The sequence below is a fragment of the Cynoglossus semilaevis genome, chromosome 8 (genome assembly GCF_000523025.1).
Source record: "Cynoglossus semilaevis isolate Cse_v1.0 chromosome 8, Cse_v1.0, whole genome shotgun sequence".
Lineage (NCBI taxonomy): Eukaryota > Metazoa > Chordata > Actinopteri > Pleuronectiformes > Cynoglossidae > Cynoglossus > Cynoglossus semilaevis.
The window spans coordinates 8,841,882-8,865,408 of NC_024314.1; the positions used below are offsets into that span (position 1 = coordinate 8,841,882).

Consider the following 23,527-nt stretch of genomic DNA (forward strand, 5'->3'; position numbering starts at 1 on the left):
TTTTCAGGATCATTACTTATGCTCTTTAGATGATGTATATTTGCACAGACTGATACGTCCTAATATCCTTCAGTTATTTGTCTCCAGATTTAAAGATTTAGAAAGCAAGCTCCCAGGAGGCAGATTTAAACACCAACACTGTAAACACTTTATGAGAGGTTTAATTGAAGGTCTCCATATATTTAGATCCCAGTAGCAACAGCAGAAATGGCAGAAAGGGAAATATGATTGAGGGCACAATTTTCACTGTTTGAGGTTTTCAGTTGTCAGTAGAAATAATTAGACCAAGGATTATGGTTCTTATCAGAAAGTCATCAGTCACTGTCAACAGTGTGCATAAAAGCAAGGGAAAAAAAGCAACAACAAAAAAAAACCCTCTTCTTCTCTGTTTACCCTTTCTTACGTTTTCTTACCAGCTATTGTACATGTATTTGCTGCCATCTCGTGATCAGACGTACACTTTGCAGCGATTGAACTGTGCATGACCCACAGATGTGCTGTGATGTCCTTTCAGTGACGTATTGCTTTAGGAAGTGGGTCAGCTCTGCACTGAAGAATCATGACGCCTATATGTGGGAAAAAAAGAAAAAGAAAAAACCTCAGAAAACATCGTTTCTTGGAAATATACTTTTTCCCTCTCAGGACAATGTGTAACTTGCTGAAAGTGCAATAACTGCTGCAGTGACTCAATGCTGAAGGATCTTTCGTGTACTTTACTGACCTCACTTCAATATTACTCATACATTTTCTGGATCAGATTTTGTCATTAAAAAACAGATTGATTGATTAGAACCATTCAACAATGTTATGTTGTGGAAAGAAAGCATTTACCTGTACCTCTATCTCAACATTCAGATTATATTTTGATACATCTGTTATTTTTATATACTATATATCTTGATTGTCACATTTGAAATTATTAAATAATTCATATAGTAATAATTAAAATAGCTTGTTGATTAAAGGGCATTTTAAAAGAGCTGCATCCCTCTTCCTCATTGACACATCTAATGAACACCCACATTCATAACATTATTCTGTTTTATTACTCTACATTTTACTCTAAGCTAAATGACAGAAAAAAAATTATAACCCATTTAAAGACTTAAAATTATATAATAATCGAACTGTAAAATTATGGTTATACCCAGTATCCAGTAGGTGTCAGTAGTGACTTTGAAGCGTCCATATTTGTGCTCCTAATACCGTCTCTTTTCTCTTTTACGTTGTCTCGAGCTGTGTTGCACCCACATGCTATCAACACTGTGGAAGGCTATTAGCATTACCATAACATGAGGAAACTAAATGACACCGTGCTGGTGACATTGCAGGAATAGTCCATTGGAATGAAGACAGAATAGTAGATTTAAGTTGTTATTTGATAAGGAAGAGTTGCCAAAATGGTGAAAGAGCAGTTCAGAGAGACAGATGTGGCTAAGAAAATGTAAGTATAACAGTGGGAAACAGTGCTAGCACGTTAGCTTCGTTATTAGCCACTGCTGTGCAGTGCATAAAATATTGACATTCTCGTTTTAAGAATACAATTAAAGTCAGAAGGTTGAAAAAGCACACGGACGTTCGCGACTGTCTTTCTCAAGTTGGGAATGTAAGGTGTCCTTAGACGACAGTAATGGAAGTCCAATGTGACTGGAGTTTAATTTCAAACTCAATGTTTTGGTATTACCTAAATACCATGTAACTGTAGATTAGGGAAGGTTTATTTCTCATATATAAATATCATAAATATAATGTATGAATAAGTACCTGTCGTTAGTACCTGGATGTGATTTTCTTTTTGTTCAGCCAGTGACGTCCTTTGCCATGTCGTCTAATTCTGTTTACAGAAGCCACATCTGTTTCGGGATGAAATCTGCTGAACAGATGCGTCAGCAGGCTCACATTCAGGTGGTCAGCAAAAATCTGTACAGCCAAGACACCAAACATACACCGCTGCCCTATGGAGTGTTGGACCACCGAATGGTACAAAGCAGACACTCTTTTCACAGCCCTTTATAAACATGCCATGAAAACAGAATTGTCTTTCTGTACTGACCAGACTGCCTTGCGTGTCATATTAAGTTGAAGAATTTGTAAACTGTCAGATTTTCCAAGTCAGAAAACTGCTGTTTATTTGTCGGCCCCCAAGTGCAATAGAATGGAATGCTTGGTTTATTTAAAGGAAATATTTGATTCCGTTATTATTATTATTATTATTATACATATAAAATGCTGCACTGAGATGGTTTGTGTGGTTCTTATTGGGTTTGATAAAAATAGTTGTATTTTTGTAACTTTACTCATTTAGTCTGTTCTTAAATGTTTGAGAACCGAGGGTAAAAATCATTCATTTCATTTTCAAAAATCAGTCACCTCTATTTCAAATAAACAAATTAACACATTATCTGCTTTGTGTCCAACAGGGCACCAGTGAAAAAGACAGGCCGTGTCAGACCTGTGGGAAGAATCTGGCTGATTGTCTGGGACATTATGGATACCTGGATCTGGAGCTTCCATGTTTTCATGTCGGTTACTTCAAAGCAATCATTGGAATCTTGCAGGTCAGTGTTGTTTCTAGGACAAAAGGGGCTAGAGTTATTAAAACAGCATGTTTGTCATTTAAAGAGTATTTTTCACTCGTATTGCTCAATATATATATCAACAGAATGTTAACTGGCAGAACGTTTCTTAAATGCCGCGTAAGGGAAATTATTTCTTCCTGTAGGTGTCACTATAGTTCCAGAAATAAAAGTTTTATCAAAGTGACTTGATTCTTTGGCTCAATATTCCTTCTCATTTAAGATGTATTTATTCTAACAATTATTTGTTTTCAATATTCTTTTGATAAGTTGATTATTTTCTAATTGTCTATTTTGTCTCATTCCTAGATGATTTGCAAGACATGTTCAAGCATAATGTTGTCGAAAGAAGAGAGACAGCAGTTCACTGATTTCCTGAAGCGACCCAACCTGCCATATCTGCAGAAACGAGGGCTGAAGAAGAAAATCTCTGATAAATGTCGCAAAAAGACAATCTGTCTGAACTGTTCCGCCTTTAACGGTGAGATATTTTCACACCAGAAATAACGCTCTCTCTCACAAACACACATACATCTCAGTTTCCTCGTCCCATGGTGAAGAACTGAATTGGTGTCTCTTTTGTGTTATCTGTTAAGGATCGGTAAAAAAGTGTGGGCTTCTCAAAATCATCCATGAGAAATACAAGACCACCAAAAAAGTGGTGGAACCTTTTGTGTCAGATTTCCTGCAGTCCTTTGACATTGCCATAGAGCACAACAAAGTGATGGAGCCACTGCTGCCCCGAGCACAGGTGAACTCTTCATACTCAGGGCTGGAACTTTTATTAAGTTTATTTGTTTGCTATTTGTTTGAAACCTATTGTTGAGATTTTGCACTTTTATGGAATGATTTAATTGCTCTAATCCATGTAATTGTAGCAGCAATTCTACCAATTATACTCTTTATAATTAATTGTAAATGATATAAGTTTTTTATAAATTAAAAAACTAGAATATTTCTTAACAAGAAATTTTACACAGGCCTCATTTACATTTTCTCCCAGGAAAACTTGAACCCTCTCGTGGTTCTCAACCTCTTCAAACGGATCCCTCAGGAAGACATTCCACTCCTTCTGATGAACCCAGAAGCAGGCAAACCTGCAGACCTCATTCTTACCCGCCTCCTGGTGCCGCCTCTATGCATAAGACCCTCAGTGGTCAGTGACCTGAAGTCAGGCACCAACGAGGACGACCTCACCATGAAGCTCACAGAGATAATCTTCCTCAATGATGTGATTAAAAAGGTTGGTGTCTGTCACTGACAACTGACACAACTAAGTTTGCTAAGTATGCAATGTCTGAGGTGCAATTTTCACAAGGCAGCAATGTTTTAAATTTTATTTTGCAGCATCGAATGACAGGCGCTAAGACGCAGATGATCATGGAGGACTGGGATTTCTTGCAGCTCCAGTGTGCCCTCTACATCAACAGTGAGCTATCGGGCATTCCTCTAAACATGGCTCCGAAAAAGTGGACCAGAGGATTTGTGCAGAGACTGAAGGGGAAACAAGGTAGAATATGATCCATGTTGATTTTCCAGTCTACTAACTTTTAATTTTTTACAATCCCAATAATATATACCATACGCATGCATTTTCACTGTGTTATCTGCACATAGTTATATTTGAACTGTGTTAACTCACAGGTCGGTTCAGAGGAAACCTCTCAGGTAAAAGAGTGGACTTCTCTGGGAGAACCGTCATCTCTCCAGACCCTAATCTAAGGATCGATGAAGTGGCCGTACCAGTACATGTGGCAAAAATTCTCACCTATCCAGAGAAGGTGATGAAATGTAATCACTCAAGGAAAAAACATACACCAAAAAAAATTAAGATACAATATCTCATTTAAGTATTTTTCAATATTTTAGGTAAACAAGGCCAATTTGGAGCTGATGAGAAAACTAGTCCGCAACGGTCCTGACGTTCACCCCGGAGCGAACTTCATTGAGAATCGTATGAATCATATTAAAAGGCAAGTCCAGAGGTTCCTGAGTTTAAGTCAAATATTATTTATATATATTATATATAACTTTCAAAAACATTTATTTTACTTTTAGGTTTCTAAAATATGGAAACCGAGAAAAGATCGCCCAGGAGCTCAGGATCGGTGACGTGGTCGAAAGGCACCTCATTGACGGAGACATCGTCCTCTTTAATCGACAGCCTTCTCTACACAAACTCAGCATTATGGCCCACATTGTGAGTTTTGTCTTTCCGCTACCTTTATTTTATATATATATTTTTACAAACCAGAACAGAAGATTTGAAGTCCTTGAGAGTAGTTTATCCAGAGTAAGTCAAATGTTTAGCTATTGTAACAGATTTATGTTCACATAAAAAGAAATTCACTTCAAATTTGACCTTATGAGCTGCAAAAAGATTTTTTATTCTTATTCTTATAATGAAATAAGTCTTTATATAACATTCCTTTTTGTATGTTTTATTTTTTCCAAAATCATAGGCCAGAGTAAAACCTCACAGAACGTTTAGGTTCAACGAGTGCGTGTGCACACCGTACAACGCCGACTTCGACGGAGATGAAATGAACCTTCATCTACCTCAGACCGAAGAGGCGAAAGCTGAAGCCCTCGTCCTGATGGGGGTATGAATCATCCCTATGTTTGACACAAACATAACCATTTTCATGTACCTGTCACTGATGGCGTCTGGCTGGAAAGAGGCCAAACACAGGATATGTGTCTCTGACAAAGAAATTCAATTATCTTGTCTTTTAGACAAAAGCTAATCTTGTCACTCCAAGAAATGGGGAACCTTTGATTGCAGCTATTCAAGACTTTCTCACAGGTAATGTAACAAGTTGTAGCCAGGTCCACTGCTCTTCAAAAATAAAGTGTCACGGATTCATAATGTTTTTTTGTTTTTGTTTTTTTTAATGTCATATGAAATGGGCTCCAAAGTCAGACACTTCAGACATTTTTGTTGAAATAAGTTGCAGCTGAATTAAAGGTGGCTTTCTTGTTGCACAGGTGCCTACCTCCTGACTCTGAAGGACACCTTCTTTGACAGAGCCAAAGCTTGTCAGATAGTGGCATCAATACTGGTGGGCAAGGATGATAAAGTCAGAGTCTCTCTCCCTCACCCTGCCATCATAAAGGTAGGACATTGCCATGGCATGACTGACAAGCACATCTCTGGATCTGCAATCCTCTAGATAATAATTTGTGTCTGTCCACCAGCCCATGGCTCTGTGGACAGGGAAGCAGATTTTCAGCCTCATTCTGAAGCCAAGTGACGATTGTCCAGTCAAGGCCAACCTGCGAACCAAGGGCAAACAATACTGCGGCAAAGGGGAAGATCTCTGTCACAATGACTCGTGTGAGTTTCAACAAGTTTTTTCAACATCAGTCAAGTTATTTTTATTAACGTTTTTCTTCTTGTCTGTTGTCATGGCAAAACAGAAGAAAGTTGACCTTGTTATGGCACTTATATAAAGTGACAAAATCTAGATTTGAGACAAAATATAAAAAATGTGTACACAAGTTTGTATAATAATTTATATAGTAGCTATATTTTTAAATATATATCTATAGACTAATCTAGAGCACCTAGGCGAGAAAGGTAAAACAAAAGATACAGAAAGAAACCTATAAAAATGGCTTACAGCAAGTATTCTTTTTATTTCTTTTGTATACTTTAGCTTTGATTTTGGTTTTTTTTTTCTTGCCTAATATAAATGTCATCAATATCCTCCTGTATTCTCTTTCTATCCTCCCAGTCGTGGTTATCCACAACAGTGAGCTGATGTGTGGCAGCATGGACAAGGGCACCTTGGGCTCTGGCTCTAAAAACAACATTTTTTACATCCTGCTGAGAGACTGGGGACAACTGGAAGCTGCAAATGCCATGTCCCGCCTGGCAAGACTGGCTCCAGTGTATCTCTGTAAGTTATCCCTGGCTAAAAACAATATTTATTGTTCTAAAAATTTAATCTTTTTAATCTCTTAAGAGATTTAAGCAAAAGGTTTATGAAATGGTGAAAAGTGTCCATTGTTTGTATAAAAAAATTACCATTCTGTTCTCTATTCATGAAGGACAAAGACATCAAACCCAATGTTTACTGTGCCAATGTTATTGTAACAAAAATGATATATTTTATACTTTTGTTCACCGTCTCTTCTGGCAGCCAATCGAGGCTTTTCCATTGGTATTGGTGATGTGACCCCTGGCCAGGGTCTGCTGAAGGCCAAACAGGACCTGTTGGATGATGGTTACAAGAAATGTGATGAGTATATCGAAGCTTTACAAACAGGCAAGTTGCAGCAACAGCCAGGTTGCACCGCAGAAGAGACCCTGGAGGTAGGTGTGACTTCTATACATAAAAAAACACATTGCCTGACATACCATATTGTGATAGCTGTGATTATAAGAACAAGATCGAACCTGTTTCTGAGAGGTGACATTTGGAAAAAAAAACCCCAGAACAGATCTGCACTATATTCAACCTAAGGCTGTGCTGCTGACCAAAACCAAACATTAAGATGAAATGAGTTGCCTTATTTTAAACCTTAGTCCCTGCTTTGCCAGAGCAATATTGCGTTGCCCTACGTCCCCAGAGCAGGTTTTTCGGTAATATAAAAAAAAGGATTCTGACATTGTAAGGAACAGCCAGACTGTAGTACCAGAAAAGATGCTGTGGAAGGAAAGTCTTGTCGCAGGACATTCTCTGTAGTAGCATAGCAAAGAGACACAGGGCAGTGGTACTGTCCCAACCAGGCAAATAATTAAAAGCAGACTGGAGTTGTTTTTTTTTAACAGGGGCTGTTTCAAATCTGTTAATGAAGCAAAAAGAAATGGTCAGTGTTAGAACTGGCAGAAGTCTGGGACCCAAGTACAACCATCTACTGCCAGAGAGTTCTGGCTAGTCTGGTCTGCGCAAAGGAATTGCAGCCCAAATGCCAAACCTCTAAACATGGAAACAAAACCAAGTGACTCACCATGGGAACTGGGCTGTAGAAAGATGACAGCTGGTGCTTTTGATGAATAAGTCTGAAGATTAACTATTGAGTTGTAGAAAAAAAATCATGACTGCTCCTAAGTTAGAAAACAGCACAATAGTGTTTGTCAAGAAGACAAAGTGAAGCATAGCGAGATACTGTATATCACCTGTAAAACGCTGCTTTCTGGTCCATTGCATGTTAATTCAATCCCACCTTAAAAAAGTAAAATCCTTGAAAACATTTCTGTCCCCAAGGATGGCCATGACAGAAAATAATTAAGAACCACTAGTTTAAATCCCAGGATCCCTGATCTCAACACGTCGAGTGTGTCTGGAAGTGAGTGGGTGTGTTACAACAAATCATTTATATATTTTTATAATACATCTTTTAGGCAAGACTATTCACTGAAAATAAGCAGCAGTACAATGTTCTGTCAAGAAAACAAACAATTCATCAATCACTTTAATCAGTTCATCACAGTCTTGGATATGGTCAGTTTGCAAATTATAATAAAAACTTTTTGTTTTTCTCGGTGTGTCTGTCCATAGGCTCTCATTTTAAGGGAACTGTCTGTCATCAGAGACAGAGCTGGCAGCGCCTGCCTCAGGGAGCTGGATAAGAGCAACAGCCCTTTGATTATGGCTCTTTGTGGGTCCAAAGGTAAAGCAGCTGGAGACGACACAGCAGTCAGTCAACAAATCCCAGCCTTTGACTATTATTTTCCCAACCAGTCCCTGCTGTAATCTGGGGATAGACAGTATAACTTTTAGATCAAGTGTTGTGGCATATTATCGTGACATCATTTTTCAGGTTTAGAAAAGTGACTAAGATTCTACATACGTACATATTTCCTGTCCATGTGGAGATGAAATTTAAAAAACACCACAGCAGGGATGTTTTGAAAAATCCTAAAGAATGGGATTTAACTGAGCATCTCTGTTTTATCTGGGGTTTTGTATGATGTGTTCGCCTGGTTGTGCTGCATCCCGAGGTAGGTGGGAATTAAAATCAATGTGATAAAATGTTTTGTAGTCACGGTGGAAAAAGAGAAGAGCCAAACACAGAAGTCATTTGAAAATAAAATGATTCATGGAATTTGTCAGATTTAAAAGGTGTGGGTTTTCTTCAGATTCCAAGCTAATATTAATTCTTGAGAAAGAATATTTAAGAAAATTAGCTTCCATTAGAAAATAGCACAGTGGTACTCATAATTTCACTGATTTCTCTTTGTTTTGGTACGAGGTACATTTCTGTTTGTAAATAAAACCTCTATAAATCCTTCTCACTCTAATAATCAGTGTGATGATTTTCTTTTGTCGCTTCTCAGGGTCCTTCATTAACATCTCTCAGATGATTGCCTGTGTAGGTCAGCAGGCCATAAGTGGCTCTCGAGTTCCAGATGGATTTGAAAATCGTTCCCTGCCTCATTTTGAGAAACACTCAAAAGTAAGTCTTTTTTCTTTTTCTCCTGTGTTCATATAATTATTTAGATTTTCATTTTAATGTACTATAAATCCAGTTACTAAACAAACTCCTTTGCTGTGACTCAGTCAAGTGCAGTTGCCTCACAACCATAGAGTTGTGGGACTGATTCCAGACTTGTCAGTAGCTTAGTGGCAAAAGTCTGCATTTCTTGCTGCTGTATTTGCATCATCCTACTAAAAAAACAACACATTTCTTGCTGTTGTGTTTGCATCATCCTACTAAAAAAACAACAAGTTGCTTGAGTTTTTTTTTCTTTGCTTTCCAGCTGCCTGCAGCTAAAGGGTTTGTGGCTGACAGTTTTTATTCAGGCCTGACTCCAACTGAGTTTTTCTTTCATACCATGGCTGGTCGAGAGGGTTTGGTGGACACTGCTGTGAAAACTGCAGAGACTGGATATATGCAGGTAAAGCTGTGGTAAATGCCCTACGGCTCAGTACAAGAGGGGGCATCACTACAGATTTCTGCAAGACTTCGCTATTAAAAGTTCTAGGAACTGATTATGTTTCGTATTATTAGGAATAGAAACTGCGGACTCAGGAGCTATACTATTATCGTAATGCCCTATTGCTAGGCTGAATATGAATATAAGCCACTGTGATGTTCATTTATTTTTTTTCTCATACCTTGGACAATTTCCTGACGTCCGATATGTTTTTGTTTTGTTTTTTGCTTTATAAAGTGAAACTATGTTGAAAAGCTCTGATTGCACTTTTGGAAATTTCACATTACTTTATCACATCTTTTCTCCATACCTCTCTCCACTTGGGCAGAGGCGACTTGTAAAGTCTCTGGAAGATCTGTGCTCGCAGTACGACCTGACGGTGCGCAGCTCCACCGGTGACATCATCCAGTTCATTTATGGCGGTGATGGTCTGGACCCGGCCGCAATGGAGGGAAAGGACGAGCCACTGGAGTTTAAAAGAGTGCTAGACAACATCAGGGTGAGATCACACATATAGATTTTTTTATGCACACAATAATCCTGCACCAACACCTGGGAACATTACCATCATCTCTTTCTTACTGCAGTCAGTTTTCACTGATTGATTGTCTACTTTCATTTTCGATGTGCTCAGTCTTGGAGATGTATTTCATCTTCGTTGATGTTGATTGGAGGCACTACTCTGTCTATAGAAGGCTACTAATAATTCAATAGATAATAAGTGTTAGATAGTCTATGGAGAGGTGAGACCTCCAAAAAAAAACCCTACTGTTTAGAACAGGTTATACTTTAAAATACTCTTTTATTATCCAGTATTTTGTTTAAAAATGTTTGCATAATTAATAATAAAAAATATAAATTGTAAAGCTGAAGTACGAGTAAGAGGCTCCTCACATCCAAGGATGTGTTGACCCAAGGGCAAGTACTGCTGTCTCATTGTTTTCCCATCATCTCCCATTGATCCTTCTCTATGTTTCTGTCCTCAGGCTGTCTATTCGTGTCCAGATGAGCCTGCGCTCAGTCAGAATGAGCTGGTTCTCACTGCAGATGCTGTAATGAAGAGGCAAGACTTTTTGTGCTGCAGAGAAACGTTTTTAGAGGTAACCTCTTTCTACTTGTTCCGTCATTGTTCTCAAATGTCATGCACAGTTAAAGGTCCCCTGAATTTCCTCAATGCTCTGGAGAAAGGTCTTCTTTTCTCATGTCATTTTCCTCTCCTTATATTCATTTGTGTCATGTTCAATACTGACAACGACAAAATAGCAGAAAAAAGTTGAAAACATTTGATTATGACGGGATTTAGCATATATATATATATATATATATGTGTGTGTATATATATATATATATATATATATATATATACATATATATATATATATATACACACACGTATATATATATATATATATACACACATATATATATATATATATATATGTGTGTATATATATATATACGTATATATATATATATTAAGCATACTTGTCTATATGTCCATGTCTATATTATGATACCTATACTTTAAGTTGAGCAGTGACACTCGGCAACAAAACAGTGAAACAGTTTGGTGACCCTTGCCCATCTTCCGGGGTCGTAGGCCCAATTATTAGTGAAGCTTCACTTAATAGAGACACAACAAATCCCACTCATGTTTCTACCTTTAGGTTAAATACATATTATCCGATCTGCATGTACCCAGAGAAAACTCATGTGCTGTCGTCAGGTTCAAACCAGCTGCAGCCAGGTGATACCTGTGTTTTGGTTTTCTTCCCTCTCGTGAAGGAGTTAACTGAAACAGGCTCAGAGAAGTACCTGGAGGTATTGTGCTTGAGCATGCCCGGTGTGCTTAAACACAGCAGAGAATGGCGTGACACTAGGATGTGTGACAGATTGATCATTTATTTAATAATCCCCCTGTCTTAGTCAGTGTGCTTGGACTTTAAGCATACAACACTAGGTGGGTTTTTGGTGTTCCTTACAACTGCATGGCAATGTGTTTTCTCTCCATATTATGTTTGATGGAGTTTTCTATTGTTTTTCATTTAGGATATAAATGTAAAAATGCTCTGGATAATTTATTTTTAGTAATTTATGATAATGTTTGTACATGCAGGAGATTAGGAAATTCATCAGGAGCATCTCAGAAAGGATCAAGAAGACCAGAGACAAATACGGAATCAATGACAATGGCACCAGTGAGGTAGAAATCCTCAATGAATGTCTTCAATTGAAAGTATATTTTTGCAGTGAATATATTTTTCTGTCTCCATTTATCTTATTTTCCAGCCAAAGGTTCTCTATCAGCTGGATCGTATTACTCCCACTCAGCTTGAAAAGTTCCTTGAAACTTGCAGAGACAAGTACATGAGGTACACAAACTATTTGCTACTTTTCTTTTTGAGGCTAATTCCTTTTTTTCTTTTTTTCTGTGCAATCAGAGCATAAAAGAAAACAAACACATATACTGTACGTATATGATACAATATGATTGAATTATTACAGTTGATGGTCAGTACTACACACTTTTGAATTGATTTTATATTTTTTTGAATTTCTCAGGATCTACCTGATCTGCACTCACTTTACGATCTGCTTTTAGATTCTGATCTACTTGGACAGCTCTGAATTAGATAAAGCACCTGAAGACACCCCGTATTGCTAAAACGCAAATATCTCTTCTCAGTTTAATGTCGCAGTTTTTTAGATATAAGGATTAGGATTTTGTATTTAAAATCAGAATGTTTTACCTCTGTCTTAGGACCTTTTCTTCCTCCTCATACAAGTTTTTCAGATTATCAGAGCTAATTCTGTCTGGCGGTGCTTGTCATGACTTTCTTTCCCACGTAGAGCACAGATGGAGCCTGGCTCGGCAGTTGGTGCCCTGTGTGCTCAGAGCATTGGAGAGCCCGGTACACAGATGACCCTGAAAACCTTTCACTTTGCCGGCGTGGCGTCCATGAATATCACATTGGGGGTGCCTCGTATCAAAGAGATCATTAATGCTTCCAAGAACATTAGGTACGGTGTGCGACTGCGGCACAAAGCTAACTGGTTAACAGTTGTTTTTTTACCTCTGTGCTCACAGAAGTTTCAAGACTTATTTTTACCTACTTACTTAATATATTTTGTTAGCAAAGTACTGTTACATAGGATACAGAGATTTGTTACATTAACCTGCTACCAAAAATTCTAAAGCTTTTGAAATACACCAGAGATATAATGATGTTACAACTTTACCATTTACTCAGCACACCCATAATCACCGCACATCTGGACGTGGAAGACGATGCTGATTTTGCCAGATTGGTGAAAGGGAGAATTGAGAAAACACTTCTCGGAGAGGTATGTGTGCTAAAAATGCTAAAAAAGAATGGCCTTGCCTGATTCTTCTCTTCTTCTTACTTTTTCCTCCCATTGCGATGTGATGTGTTCTCATTGTTTGTTTTTTTTACTTTTATTTCAGCACTGTGTTAATTGGACAGTCAATGTTTGCACTAAACAACATTTTTTAGAAGGTAGCACCAGTTGACATCCACAATTGTATTGAAAAATATGTGCTCTTGTCCACAGATTTCTGAGTATATTGAAGAGGTTTTCCTTCCCGACGACTGTTTTATCCTGGTTAAATTATCACTGGAGAGGATACGGCTGCTGAGACTAGAGGTACTTTGAAATGTCCTTTTCCCTTCTGAACATGTTTTGTATTCTGGTTTAAACCACTGTGCCTGACATGCTTTTTGTTAAGTCTCCCTTTCAACCATGTATTTGAAGTCACTGTTAAAGTACAATAATTGTTGTAGAAACAGTTCACAAATAGTTACACAGTGGTTCCCAAACTTTTTTGGCTTGTGACCACATTTGGGCATCACAAAATTCTCTCGACCCCAGAGACATTTTTTTATCATGTTTGATTTGTGTTGCAAATAAAAATAGGTATGATCATGTTTTTATTTTAGAAAGAAGCAAAGGTGCAAACGCTGTGTGAAATTAAAGTACTCTGTTGCATCCTGCATATTTTTTACATGGTGATTTCATGATGTCTGAGTTCACCTTGTAAGGTCACATATTTCTTTCTTGTTAGCAGTTAAAAGGAATCAGTCTTAATGTTTTTGTATTCTAAAGTAGGTTTTTGTGTCCCTGACAACACAGGCTCTTTGCCTTTATCACAAAAAAATTAGGATTTTCTGACAGCTTCTCTTCCACTGATTTGATGGTTTAAGAGAACATATAGAGCAGGAAAGAACTGTAATAATAGCAATTTTTGTGCAGAGGAGAGTAAGTGAAGAAATCTCAGTTGGACACTGATCCATGTTGTTTTGTTGCCAGGGTAACAAATTCCTCCTTAAGGAATGGAGTGTTTCCATGCTGTGATTATTGTTTTTCTAAGACCAAGAAAAATCTACCTTTATTAAAAAAAACAACAACTTTTATTTATACAGTGAAAGTAATGCCCTGACTTTACATTTATCTCCTCAGGATTTTGAAGTATTACATTAATTGCAGATGTTATTAAGTAAAAACCACGTTAAGTGCCTTCCCTGTAACTTCTCTCTTTTTTTTTTTTGTCATTTCCAGGTCAATGCAGAGACTGTGCGTTACTCCATCTGCATGTCTAAGCTGCGAGTGAAACCAGGAGATATTGCCGTTCATGGTGAGGCAGTGGTGTGCGTTTCCCCTCGGGAGAACAACAAAAGCTCCATGTACTATGTGCTGCAGTCATTAAAAGAGGAGCTTCCCAAGGTGAGAGTCCGTTTCTAGAGGGTCCACTTCATTTGTTTAGTGCGGGTTCTTAAAATGAGGGAAACCAAATGCATAAAATTGGATCTGGTTGTAATTCATCACAAAAACAAGTAAGAAGCAAAGAAATAGTAGACGAGCTACAAAAAGCAGTAACCTGGGCTCTTTTTCAAAGTACTTAAGGACTGCGCCACAATGAAAGTGTGTCAGTGTGCATGTGTATAATGGCTGGGGTAGTAATGGGCTCTTGTTAGCTCTGGGTAGCCTGCTGTTGACATACTTTATATCAGCACTGTATGTGCCACAGAGCTGCCATTTCCATTACATTTTTTTTTTTTTTTTTAATACTAATGCAAATTATACAGCATCTGGTTGTTATACCATACATTTTAAGTATTTTCTAGTATCTTGTATTTGATATGATCAGTTTACAAAGCTGTCTACAAACTAGCTGTTGTGTGCAGAAATATTTGTAATGATGTATCAAATCCAATATTATTACAGCAAATAGTTCCTTTGTTAGCTCATAATAGGGCACAAGAATATGTAGAAGATTTTCAAATTACTTAATACATACGTCTCAGCTTGTGACCCAGAGCTCCTACAGTGTATTTCTCTCTCCTGCTGGAAAGAACCCGCCAACGATTAGCTTTAAATCCTTGCTTTTCTTTGAACAACTCAAAGAAAGATGACCTTAATTAAGAGCTTTCCAAACTGCAGTTAATATAATCCGTAAAGATTTTAAGCTTTTTGTCCAACAAACTCTAATTGCTGGTTATTGTCCACCGGCAGGTGGTGGTTCAAGGAATCCCAGAGGTTGCCCGAGCCGTCATTCATATTGATGAACAGAGCGGCAAGAACAAGTACAAACTCCTGGTGGAGGGAGACAACCTGAGGGCTGTCATGGCAACCCACGGAGTGAATGGGAGCAGGACTACTTCAAACAACACATACGAGGTATTCGTCAAGGAATATTAAAGCCAGTGTGGACTCTATTAGAACCTATACTGTAGTCTCTGTAGTCGACTGTTCTCTGTAATTGTTTGCTGTATCCGGGGAAATAGGGGGGATTGTTTCGGTAAACACACCTCAGCTCAGTAAAAAGAGAACTCAGTGGAAGTTAGCAGAACAAGCGCTATGATTGTTTTATTGCTGTAAAATGACCACATGATGCCATACTTACAACCTCTGTCCTCAGCTGTTACACACACGTTGCAGAACATTTCTTCCCTCGCTCTGATTCCGACCCTCTCTCCTCACTGTCGCCAGCTTTGCCGTCGCTGCTTTTCTTCTACAGTGTCTCAGGTGTGCTGTTCACACTGCTGTCTCCAGTGGGTGCCATCTGTGCACCAGCTGTTGGTGGCTTTGCATTGTGTAAATGTCAGTGTGTCTTCCACGTGTCACTTTGTTTGAACTTAGAAATGGAGGGAGAGACAGAGAGAGGGAGTAGCAGAGTACATTTACATTCACGCATTTAGCAGACACTTCAGCGCGACTTACAGAGGAGGATTAACATTATCAAGCATGTAGTTCCTCTGGGATTCTCCGCTCTCGGCTTCTGAAGTGGCACCACATCTGTGAAATAATCACGATAAACCACGATTAATTGTAATTGTTATTAATCACTTTTAATTATGATTATTCACATTGTTTCACACCTGTTTTATTGTGACTAATCCAAATGATGGAATTTTTAATATGGGAAAATGTAAATATGAAGTAATTAAAGCAAATCCAAGTGGTCTTGTTAGCAGCTCTGTGATATTCACTGCTGTAGTCAAATCATAGTGAAATTTCCATGTGAATGTAAAAACTGACCACGTCTGTTCTTACCCCCACACCTGATTCCCAGGTTGAGAAGACTCTGGGCATCGAAGCGGCCAGGTCCACAATCATCAATGAGATTCAGTACACCATGGTGAACCATGGAATGAGTATCGACCGACGTCATGTCATGCTTCTGGCAGATCTCATGTCCTACAAGGTGTGAAGTCTCTTCTTGTCACTGAGGTTTTTACTCCTCCCTCAGAGACACTCACTGTATATAAATATGTATAAATGTTTTTTGTTTCTCTTTAAAAGGGGGAGATTCTGGGAATCACCAGGTTCGGTTTGGCCAAAATGAAGGAGAGCGTGCTCATGTTGGCGTCCTTTGAGAAAACGGCCGATCACCTTTTTGACGCAGCCTACTTTGGACAGAAAGACTCAGTCTGCGGTAAACCATTTTTAAAAAATACATCTTTAAAATATATATATTTTATTTTTCCTTCACATCTTTATGTCTGGTTTCAGGTGTGTCCGAGTGCATCATCATGGGAATCCCCATGAATATAGGAACAGGACTATTTAAACTACTACACAAGGCCGACAAAGATCCTGTGCCTGTTCAAAGACCCCTCCTCTTTGACAACGCAGACTTCCACATCCCTCTGCTCACGTAGCACTGAGCCGGGAAACATCAGGGAACGTTTGAAGTGCTTCCTATTTCTGTTCAGTGCCTGCAGACGTTGTCGTCGGATCATAAGTGTCAGAAATTGTGGCTTCACAATAATGGAGCGTGGTTTTTGTTTTTTCTTTTTATTTATTGCAGTCACAGACTGTCCTTTGTCATTTCTCCAACAAAGCAAAGGAGGATTGTAAGGCTTTTTAATTTAGGTTAAAAAAAAAAGTAGTTATACAGATCAGTTCAATTTTTGTCTCTCTTGGAGAACAGATTCATAGGCAGCCATTATTATTTCCATCTGATTTACTTTTGGGAATTCAAATGATGAAACATGAGGACAGTTATGAATTCATTTAGGATCAAGGTTTCAATTTTCAAAGCTAACTGTGAAAACACATTTTTATCTTTTATACAAGATCAAATACTGTCATGTAAATGTCTCCTGACCACGTGGTCCAAAATGATTTTGTGTGTGTGTCAGCCCCAGCCAGGTGACTTAGCAGTATACGATGTGAATAAAGGACAGAGAAAATAGTCTTTATTTTTCTGTGCATTGCGAACACATTCAAGCTGCGTTATGACGTGAACAGTACAAAATGATCCACAACGATACAAAGAAGCATTGCTAAAACGTCAGGATGACGTGTCAGGTTTACAGGTTGTCATTTGTAAAAAATAGAGGTAATTCATCTTCTCATCAATTGACGATTTGAGAGAACCGACATTTGTAAAAAAAAAAAGTTCATAGGCCTCACCTTTGAAATTAAAAGAAAAACTTGTCAACTTAGTAAACTGGTCTTAGTCGTGCTTCAAATAAAATACAGCTGATTCTTGCTTTCTCCATGCTTTAAATCATGGGTCCTCAACCTCTGGTTCAACAGTCTTTTGGTATTGGGCCACAGGGGGAAAAAAATAAACCTTTACTTCATTTATTTTCTTCAGTTAAAGATAAACACATTTTTAGTTCAAAATAATGTCTTTCAGATTCTCATATAAACAGAATAATGTCTGAACACAACTGGTGCTGCACTACCAGTCTGCTGATGTCGGCCAGTGCTGCGGACAGTACAAAAAAGGCAAGGACTGCTGCTTTTAGCGGTAAATGTATATAGCTGTGAGCCTTTATTACAAACGAGCTTAAAAAAGGTGTTTACAGTAGGACTTTATGAAATACACAAAAACGTAAAGCTTTAATTTGGCAATTCACCTGAACGACTGTTAGTAAAAAGACAAAAGGCAATACTTGTCTTTTTCACTTCCACCTCAACTCTTTGTTGGGTGAACATCAGTGTGATACACATCTGAGACCAAGGCGAGCTCACATTGTCACGAGCCACATTGTTTTATAAAAATGTATACTAATATATAATAATTTTCGATCACTAAAATGAGGTTAGGTGTTCAAAATATGGCTCTGTATTTTCAGACTTTCCTCATTGGGGTGTTTTTTTCACAGTATTTTGGGCAGATACAGAGTTTTTGATCATTAGTCCAGAGTGTTCTCCAGCTTAATGAGAACTCACTGAGAGGCAGGATAGACCGCAGGAAGTAGACGTCCTCTATTCCTAAGTCTGACTAGCGTTCCAGCGACCACAAACAAAACTGCCTTTTTTGAGGAGTTCCTTATGAGACCTCCTGCCAAAAGATTCACATCAGGGGGATTGCGATGATACAAGCAACTGTATTTTGTGTGTGTGTTTTTTTTAAAGAACCACAAAGATGAGCTAAGTCAAACTTGAGGCCCCTTCTGTCTTTTCCGTTATTGAAGTTTAAAATAGTGTTTCACAGAGAAATCACATTCTCCTCATTTGACCTGCGAGCAGGTGGCAGGCAGGTCTGTGTGGAGCGTGGAGACTTTTTCTCCAATCATTTCCAGAGTGCTCTCTCTGTGCAGTGCGTCCGCAGCCTCTTTGTCGGCTGAACGCTGCTTGGAGCTGTCCGAATCGTCTGACCCCACGAAGGCCTCCCTGCTTTGGGGTTTGATGTACTGCACACTGAGTTTGGGCGCCACCACGGCACGTCTTTGCTGGTTGGGTTTTCTGATGCACTGAGAGAGCGTGGCCACGCAGCTCTTCTTGAAATTCTCGTTCATGAAGGCGTACACGATGGGGTTGTTGAAGCTGTTGAAGAAGCCGATGGCCTGGACGACAGCGATGATCATGTTGACCGTGACGCCGTCGTACTTGTTCTCCAGGTCATCTTTAGAACCACAAACAGACTTTGTAACTTAATGTAAAACATTAACACAAGGTTTTTCAAATATGCATACAGGGTGTCCTCGATATACAACCTATAGGGTTTTGTTGTTACGTCACTATCGCTCATAAATTTGTGAATAAAGTCTTGTTCCATCACTCTGAAGTACAGCACTAAAAGTCATCAACTAGTTTCAGCGAGCGGTGTGGATGAGTATGTCGCCGTGCAGTGCTATATACAGTATGTGAGAGCGCTTTGTTTACATTCGGCAGTTTTACACCATTCATCAGATTGTGTTAAATTGGCTTTCTTTCATTTCTTTTTTTTTTTTTTTTTGGAACTTTTTACCCTTTATTATGGCTCCCAGGCATTGTTAGGACTCACGTCTGATGTTTTTGTGTCCTAGATCATGATGTTACCACTGTGTTAGTGCAGGTAAGTGACATAAGTACTTGTGCACAGTTTGTAAGCTGCAACTTATTGCGAAAAACAAGTTACGTTGCACTGATTTAAGTCGAGGACCCCCTCTGTCGTGTTTTTTTTTTTTTACATTTTACACTTAATTACAATACTCACAGTACTCAAACAACATGTGGACTGTGTGAAATGGTGCCCAGCACACGGTGAACAACAGGACAATAGTGATCATCATCTTCACGGCTCTTTTTTTCTTCCTGTAGTAGAAGTACAACATAGAAGACAGGTGTCATTGTTGTCTCATTGCTGTCTTAACAGTCATTGTTACTGCGGATGTACTGACTTACAATATGAGTTACAATATTGTTACAATATTGTAACTGACTTGTTACACTATGTAACAAGTCAGTACCTGTTACATCTATTAAACAAAAATACATTTTTTTAAATATCTGGGTGTTATTTGTATTGAACATTGAACACTGATGTCTCCCTCTATTAAAATAAGTGCTCTTTAGCTAATTTAAATTTATGAGCCTTGCTCTATAGGTTCATTTCTGAAGTATTCAAATTACACAATGATACAATATTCAAGCCACACGGTATTATAGTGAAAATATATATTTGTATGGAACTCCTGCTGGTTATTCTGGTTATCAACACGGGAAGCAGGAGGAGAACTTTTTCTTGCATGTCCATCAAAACCCCCATGAAGATAGTCTTCAGTGTCATAGTACAACCATGGGGGTCATGAGCTGTCTGAGATTCTTACCTGGAGATCTTATTGATCTCCCTGTGGTTCATGGTGTTGAGCACGGACGAGTCGCCCACCCTGTTGCGTATCCACAGTTCGATGCCTATCCGTGTGTACAGAAACAACATGGCAGCCAAAGGCAGCACAAACAGAGCCACCATGATGAAGGTGGAGTACACCTGCCTGTGGGTCAGAGAGTGCCAACTCTCCTGACAGCACACGTGGTGGTGATCGTACAGGAAATCGTACTTCACCTGAAAATGGCAGGAAGAAAATCACCAAATTAACATTTGGTTTACCTGTCGTCAAGTACCTAGCACCAGAAATACATTAAATACCTCTAACTGTTGCACAAACAGCATTGGTGATCCCACTATTACTGAAGCAATCCATACCAGCCCTGCAGGAGAAGAGGCAGATAATACAGATTACATGTTAATGGAGGATTCCAGTTGCCTGTGAGCAAAACCTTTGTGCAGATGCATAATGAGAACCTGTGTAGACATGTCAACATACTACCTAGCATCTTGTACGCTCTTCTGGATGAGTACTGCCTCCTCATTTTCAGGGGAAAAACAATACCCTGGTATCTCTCAATGGCAATGCATGTCATGGTGAGGATGCCTGTCACTATGGCTGTGGTCTGTACAAAGGGAACGGTCTTACACACCAAGACCCCTGCAGCGAACACATCAAAGACATTAGGGTCAATCAGAAATCCAAAAATAACATCATATAAATATATGTAAATATGTACCATAACAGGACCAGCCGTGATTACCCACGGACCCCGCCATTGCACATACGTGACTAATTAAGCACGACTGAAGCGGCATGCCTGACCTGATCTAATTAGCATGGATTCTTAATGGAGGCACATGCTTGCTGGCTGCCTGTCACTGCTGCGATACACTCTGAATGCAGCGCTCTAATGTACGTGCCAGCTTTTTCTGTCATTAGTCAGCAGAACAGGGACGACAGCTGATAATTATATGATTTTCAAATATTTGTGTCTGGTGCTCTTAATCAACACCCTGGATTAATTAGCAGTTGTGGGTTATTTCTGAAGAGGTCAGAGGAAACAGACAGACAGGCTGTCTGTCTGTACAGCACACCTAAAGGAGGAACAGTCAAAAGTCCAAACTTCAGATTTTCAATCAGTACCAAACAAAAAGACATTTTATTGACAAAGTCAGCAGGCGTATATAGCGCCAACTCTGTTTGCTCTATTTCTATCATTCCAGGGTTTGGACACCGTGCCTTTAAAAACAGACACATGCTGCCAAATGTCACATCAGTGTGAGGAGGAGGTCAAACTCTGGTCAGGTGAGTTATTTTGGAAACACATGACACACAAACACAGGCGCAGACAGGAGTTCTACATGATTCCATAACACCTGGTGTTCCTTGAAGGCAGCACAAATATAATTGAATTAGATCTGCTAATGTAAATGCTCCTCAGGCTTTTAGATGTGGGTTCATTCAGATCAGCTAATGAACAGGAGCGACGTAGCATTAGGAAACAAAAGCATGTTTATTGTTTTGTTGTCTTGTTGATTGCGGTGTTAAATCCAGCTCTGAAATAAATCAGTGATGATGAGAGAACGTGATGATGAAGAACATGAATATCATCTCCTCAAAACAGTCCATACTTTTCCTGTTGTTATGGTGTTTTTAGCTCCTCTGATTAAATTTGGGCAGAAACAGAAACTGTTAGAGAGAGTTACCACATGGACTTGCCTTACAGCAAGAAAACCACAGGTTCAATTCCCGTTGGTTCTGCCCCAGAGTCCAGACAAATTGAAATTAAACCAAATTAAATCAGGATTAGGTCAGTAGTTTACTGTAACCCCTCCATCACCCAATAGCTGATGGGATTGACCCACCCCCACACACCCACCAACCCCCAGATACCCAGAACATATACCATAAAGTGATAGAATTCAAAAACATGAATGAATGATTAAGATAATAATAATATAATGATCAGATAAAAATGTAGCAGTTGTTTACATCTCTTGTCATTTTAGTTTAAATTGTTCCAAATATTGTACTTCTTTGCGTGAATGGAGTTGTTGCATAAATGTATTATATATTAATATTTCTAATTTTTGAATATTTTTAACGGAAACTTGAATCTGTATTTATTAATTAAGCTTAATCTAGTTTCATCTTTTCTTTTCTTTTCTTTTTTTTTTGTGGCGGTAGGACACGCGGTGGTTTGGAGGAGACGAACTCACCGCCGAACCACTCAGAGGAGATGTTCTGAAGCAAAGTGAATGGGATGCAGAAGAAAGTGATGAGCAGGTCGCTGACCGCCAGAGAGCAGATGAAAATATCCGTGGCCGTCTGTATCGCTCTCTTCTTCACAATAATGTAGATGACCAAACTATTTCCAGCTAGAGCCAGGACGAAGATGACCACGTACATGACCACGAAGGTGGTCTTGGCGCTGTAGGGTAACTCCGGGATGTAGACCAGAGGCTGGATGTTGTAAGTATTGATGAACTCCTGCCGACTCAGGTTGTAGTACTGGAGTAATTCCTGCAGTACTTCGGGAGTTATCTTAGGGGGCTCCTGTCCAGAAGAAGCTGATGATGACATCCTGGTATTAAGAATCTAAAACACAACTCCAACAAAATAAATAATAATAAAAAAATAGCTTAAATAAAAGCAGCGCTGAAAGCAAAAGAGCGTCTGGGTGTCACGCTCTGTCTCCTCCTCTCACTGAGATACAGGCTGCTGCTGCTGATGCTGCCGCTGCTGCTGCTGCTGGTGAGTGTGTATGTGAGTGAGTGAGTGTGTGAGATAGAGAAAGAGAGAGAGAAAGAAAGAGAGAGAGAGGTAGAGAGTCAGAGAGCAGGAAGGGACTGATCTATAACTTCTTCACAGCAGTTGGCTCCTGTGAAGGAAATGAACACCCGTTGAATGTTGACTTCGTTAACACATAATTAACACCTTTTACAGGACAATACATTTATCTCTTACATTTTACCATAACCCTCATTTCACCATTTCCATTTCCATTAGTCTGTTTCTTATTATTTTTTCATTTTTAATCAAATCATCAGGTATACATCAAATTATAGACAGTGATGCCAGGTTGAAATCTGAGTGGTTTCAGGTATAATTCAAATCAAAATGTGAGGACGTTGAGACTGATCCTTACTTCATGTATGAACCGATTCACTTTTGTTTTTTCATTTAAGTGATTTGAGGTTAATTGGTCATTCTATGTTGACCATATATATGAACGGAAGTATGAATTTATTTTATTTATTTATTTTGACTTCTGGCCCTGTCATGGTCTGGTGAACTGTCTGGGATGTATCCTCCTGAGACCTCTTGACTATGGCTGGGCATGAATAAATTATTGTTTTTAAAAAATATTTCTTTTGTCTCACAGGCCTTTTGTAGGCAATATATATTTCAGTTACTTTAATTTTTGGTGATGAACTAATTAAGCAATTCTCAGAAGCATGTAATATTTCCAGTGTGACCTTTACAGAGCAGAG

General features: G+C 38.8%; 2 protein-coding genes and 1 long non-coding RNA gene across 4 annotated transcripts in view; 1 reads left to right on the forward strand and 2 right to left on the reverse strand.

Moving 5' to 3' along the window:
* LOC107988901 (uncharacterized) overlaps positions 1 to 1,914 on the reverse strand; it is a 2,986-nt gene extending 1,072 nt beyond the window's left edge. Inside the window, exons 1-2 of one of the 2 annotated variants that reach the window (XR_001760445.2) lie at positions 1,778 to 1,914; positions 414 to 566 (exon numbers count right to left, since the gene is read on the reverse strand). This is a non-coding gene — a long non-coding RNA (uncharacterized LOC107988901). Of the gene's footprint in view, positions 1 to 152; positions 567 to 1,777 lie in introns of those variants that run through there. The other variant, XR_003050345.1, reaches the window with a different exon arrangement.
* polr3a (polymerase (RNA) III (DNA directed) polypeptide A) lies at positions 1,230 to 17,179 on the forward strand. The gene is made up of 31 exons (XM_008314518.3): positions 1,230 to 1,444; positions 1,845 to 1,980; positions 2,421 to 2,558; positions 2,886 to 3,057; positions 3,173 to 3,327; positions 3,580 to 3,819; positions 3,924 to 4,086; positions 4,221 to 4,357; positions 4,446 to 4,549; positions 4,635 to 4,776; positions 5,039 to 5,179; positions 5,313 to 5,382; positions 5,565 to 5,692; positions 5,775 to 5,913; positions 6,314 to 6,478; positions 6,722 to 6,894; positions 8,084 to 8,195; positions 8,863 to 8,981; positions 9,286 to 9,423; positions 9,791 to 9,961; positions 10,449 to 10,562; positions 11,579 to 11,665; positions 11,752 to 11,834; positions 12,313 to 12,483; positions 12,714 to 12,807; positions 13,036 to 13,128; positions 14,041 to 14,205; positions 14,995 to 15,159; positions 16,055 to 16,186; positions 16,285 to 16,417; positions 16,495 to 17,179. The coding sequence occupies exons 1-31, from the start codon at positions 1,401 to 1,403 to the stop codon at positions 16,641 to 16,643; spliced, it is 4,173 nt and encodes a 1,390-aa protein (XP_008312740.1). The 5' UTR covers positions 1,230 to 1,400; the 3' UTR covers positions 16,644 to 17,179.
* Positions 16,695 to 23,076, reverse strand: qrfprb (pyroglutamylated RFamide peptide receptor b). Its single transcript, XM_008314519.3, has 6 exons — positions 22,253 to 23,076; positions 20,532 to 20,690; positions 20,351 to 20,412; positions 20,031 to 20,266; positions 19,418 to 19,515; positions 16,695 to 18,844 (listed from the first exon to the last, which is right to left on the reverse strand). Exons 1-6 carry the CDS (start codon positions 22,614 to 22,616, stop codon positions 18,450 to 18,452), a joined length of 1,314 nt encoding a protein of 437 aa, XP_008312741.1. The 5' UTR covers positions 22,617 to 23,076; the 3' UTR covers positions 16,695 to 18,449.
* Between the last annotated feature and the right edge of the window lie 451 nt (positions 23,077 to 23,527).

What these genes read in the sequence shown, in the direction of transcription:
- polr3a (XM_008314518.3), top strand. Translation starts at nt 1,401, where the DNA reads ATGGTGAAAGAGCAGTTCAGAGAGACAGATGTGGCTAAGAAAAT. An exon ending in TCTCTGTCACAATGACTCGT is followed by an intron (nt 5,914 to 6,313) that starts GTGAGTTTCAAC and finishes CTATCCTCCCAG; the next exon opens with TCGTGGTTATCCACAACAGT. An exon ending in ACAGAAAGACTCAGTCTGCG is followed by an intron (nt 16,418 to 16,494) that starts GTAAACCATTTT and finishes GTCTGGTTTCAG; the next exon opens with GTGTGTCCGAGTGCATCATC.
- qrfprb (XM_008314519.3), bottom strand. Translation starts at nt 22,616, where the DNA reads ATGTCATCATCAGCTTCTTCTGGACAGGAGCCCCCTAAGATAACTCCC. An exon ending in CTCCTCTGAGTGGTTCGGCG is followed by an intron (nt 20,691 to 22,252) that starts GTGAGTTCGTCT and finishes TGTTCGCTGCAG; the next exon opens with GGGTCTTGGTGTGTAAGACC. An exon ending in CCACATGTTGTTTGAGTACT is followed by an intron (nt 18,845 to 19,417) that starts GTGAGTATTGTA and finishes GTGGTTCTAAAG; the next exon opens with ATGACCTGGAGAACAAGTAC.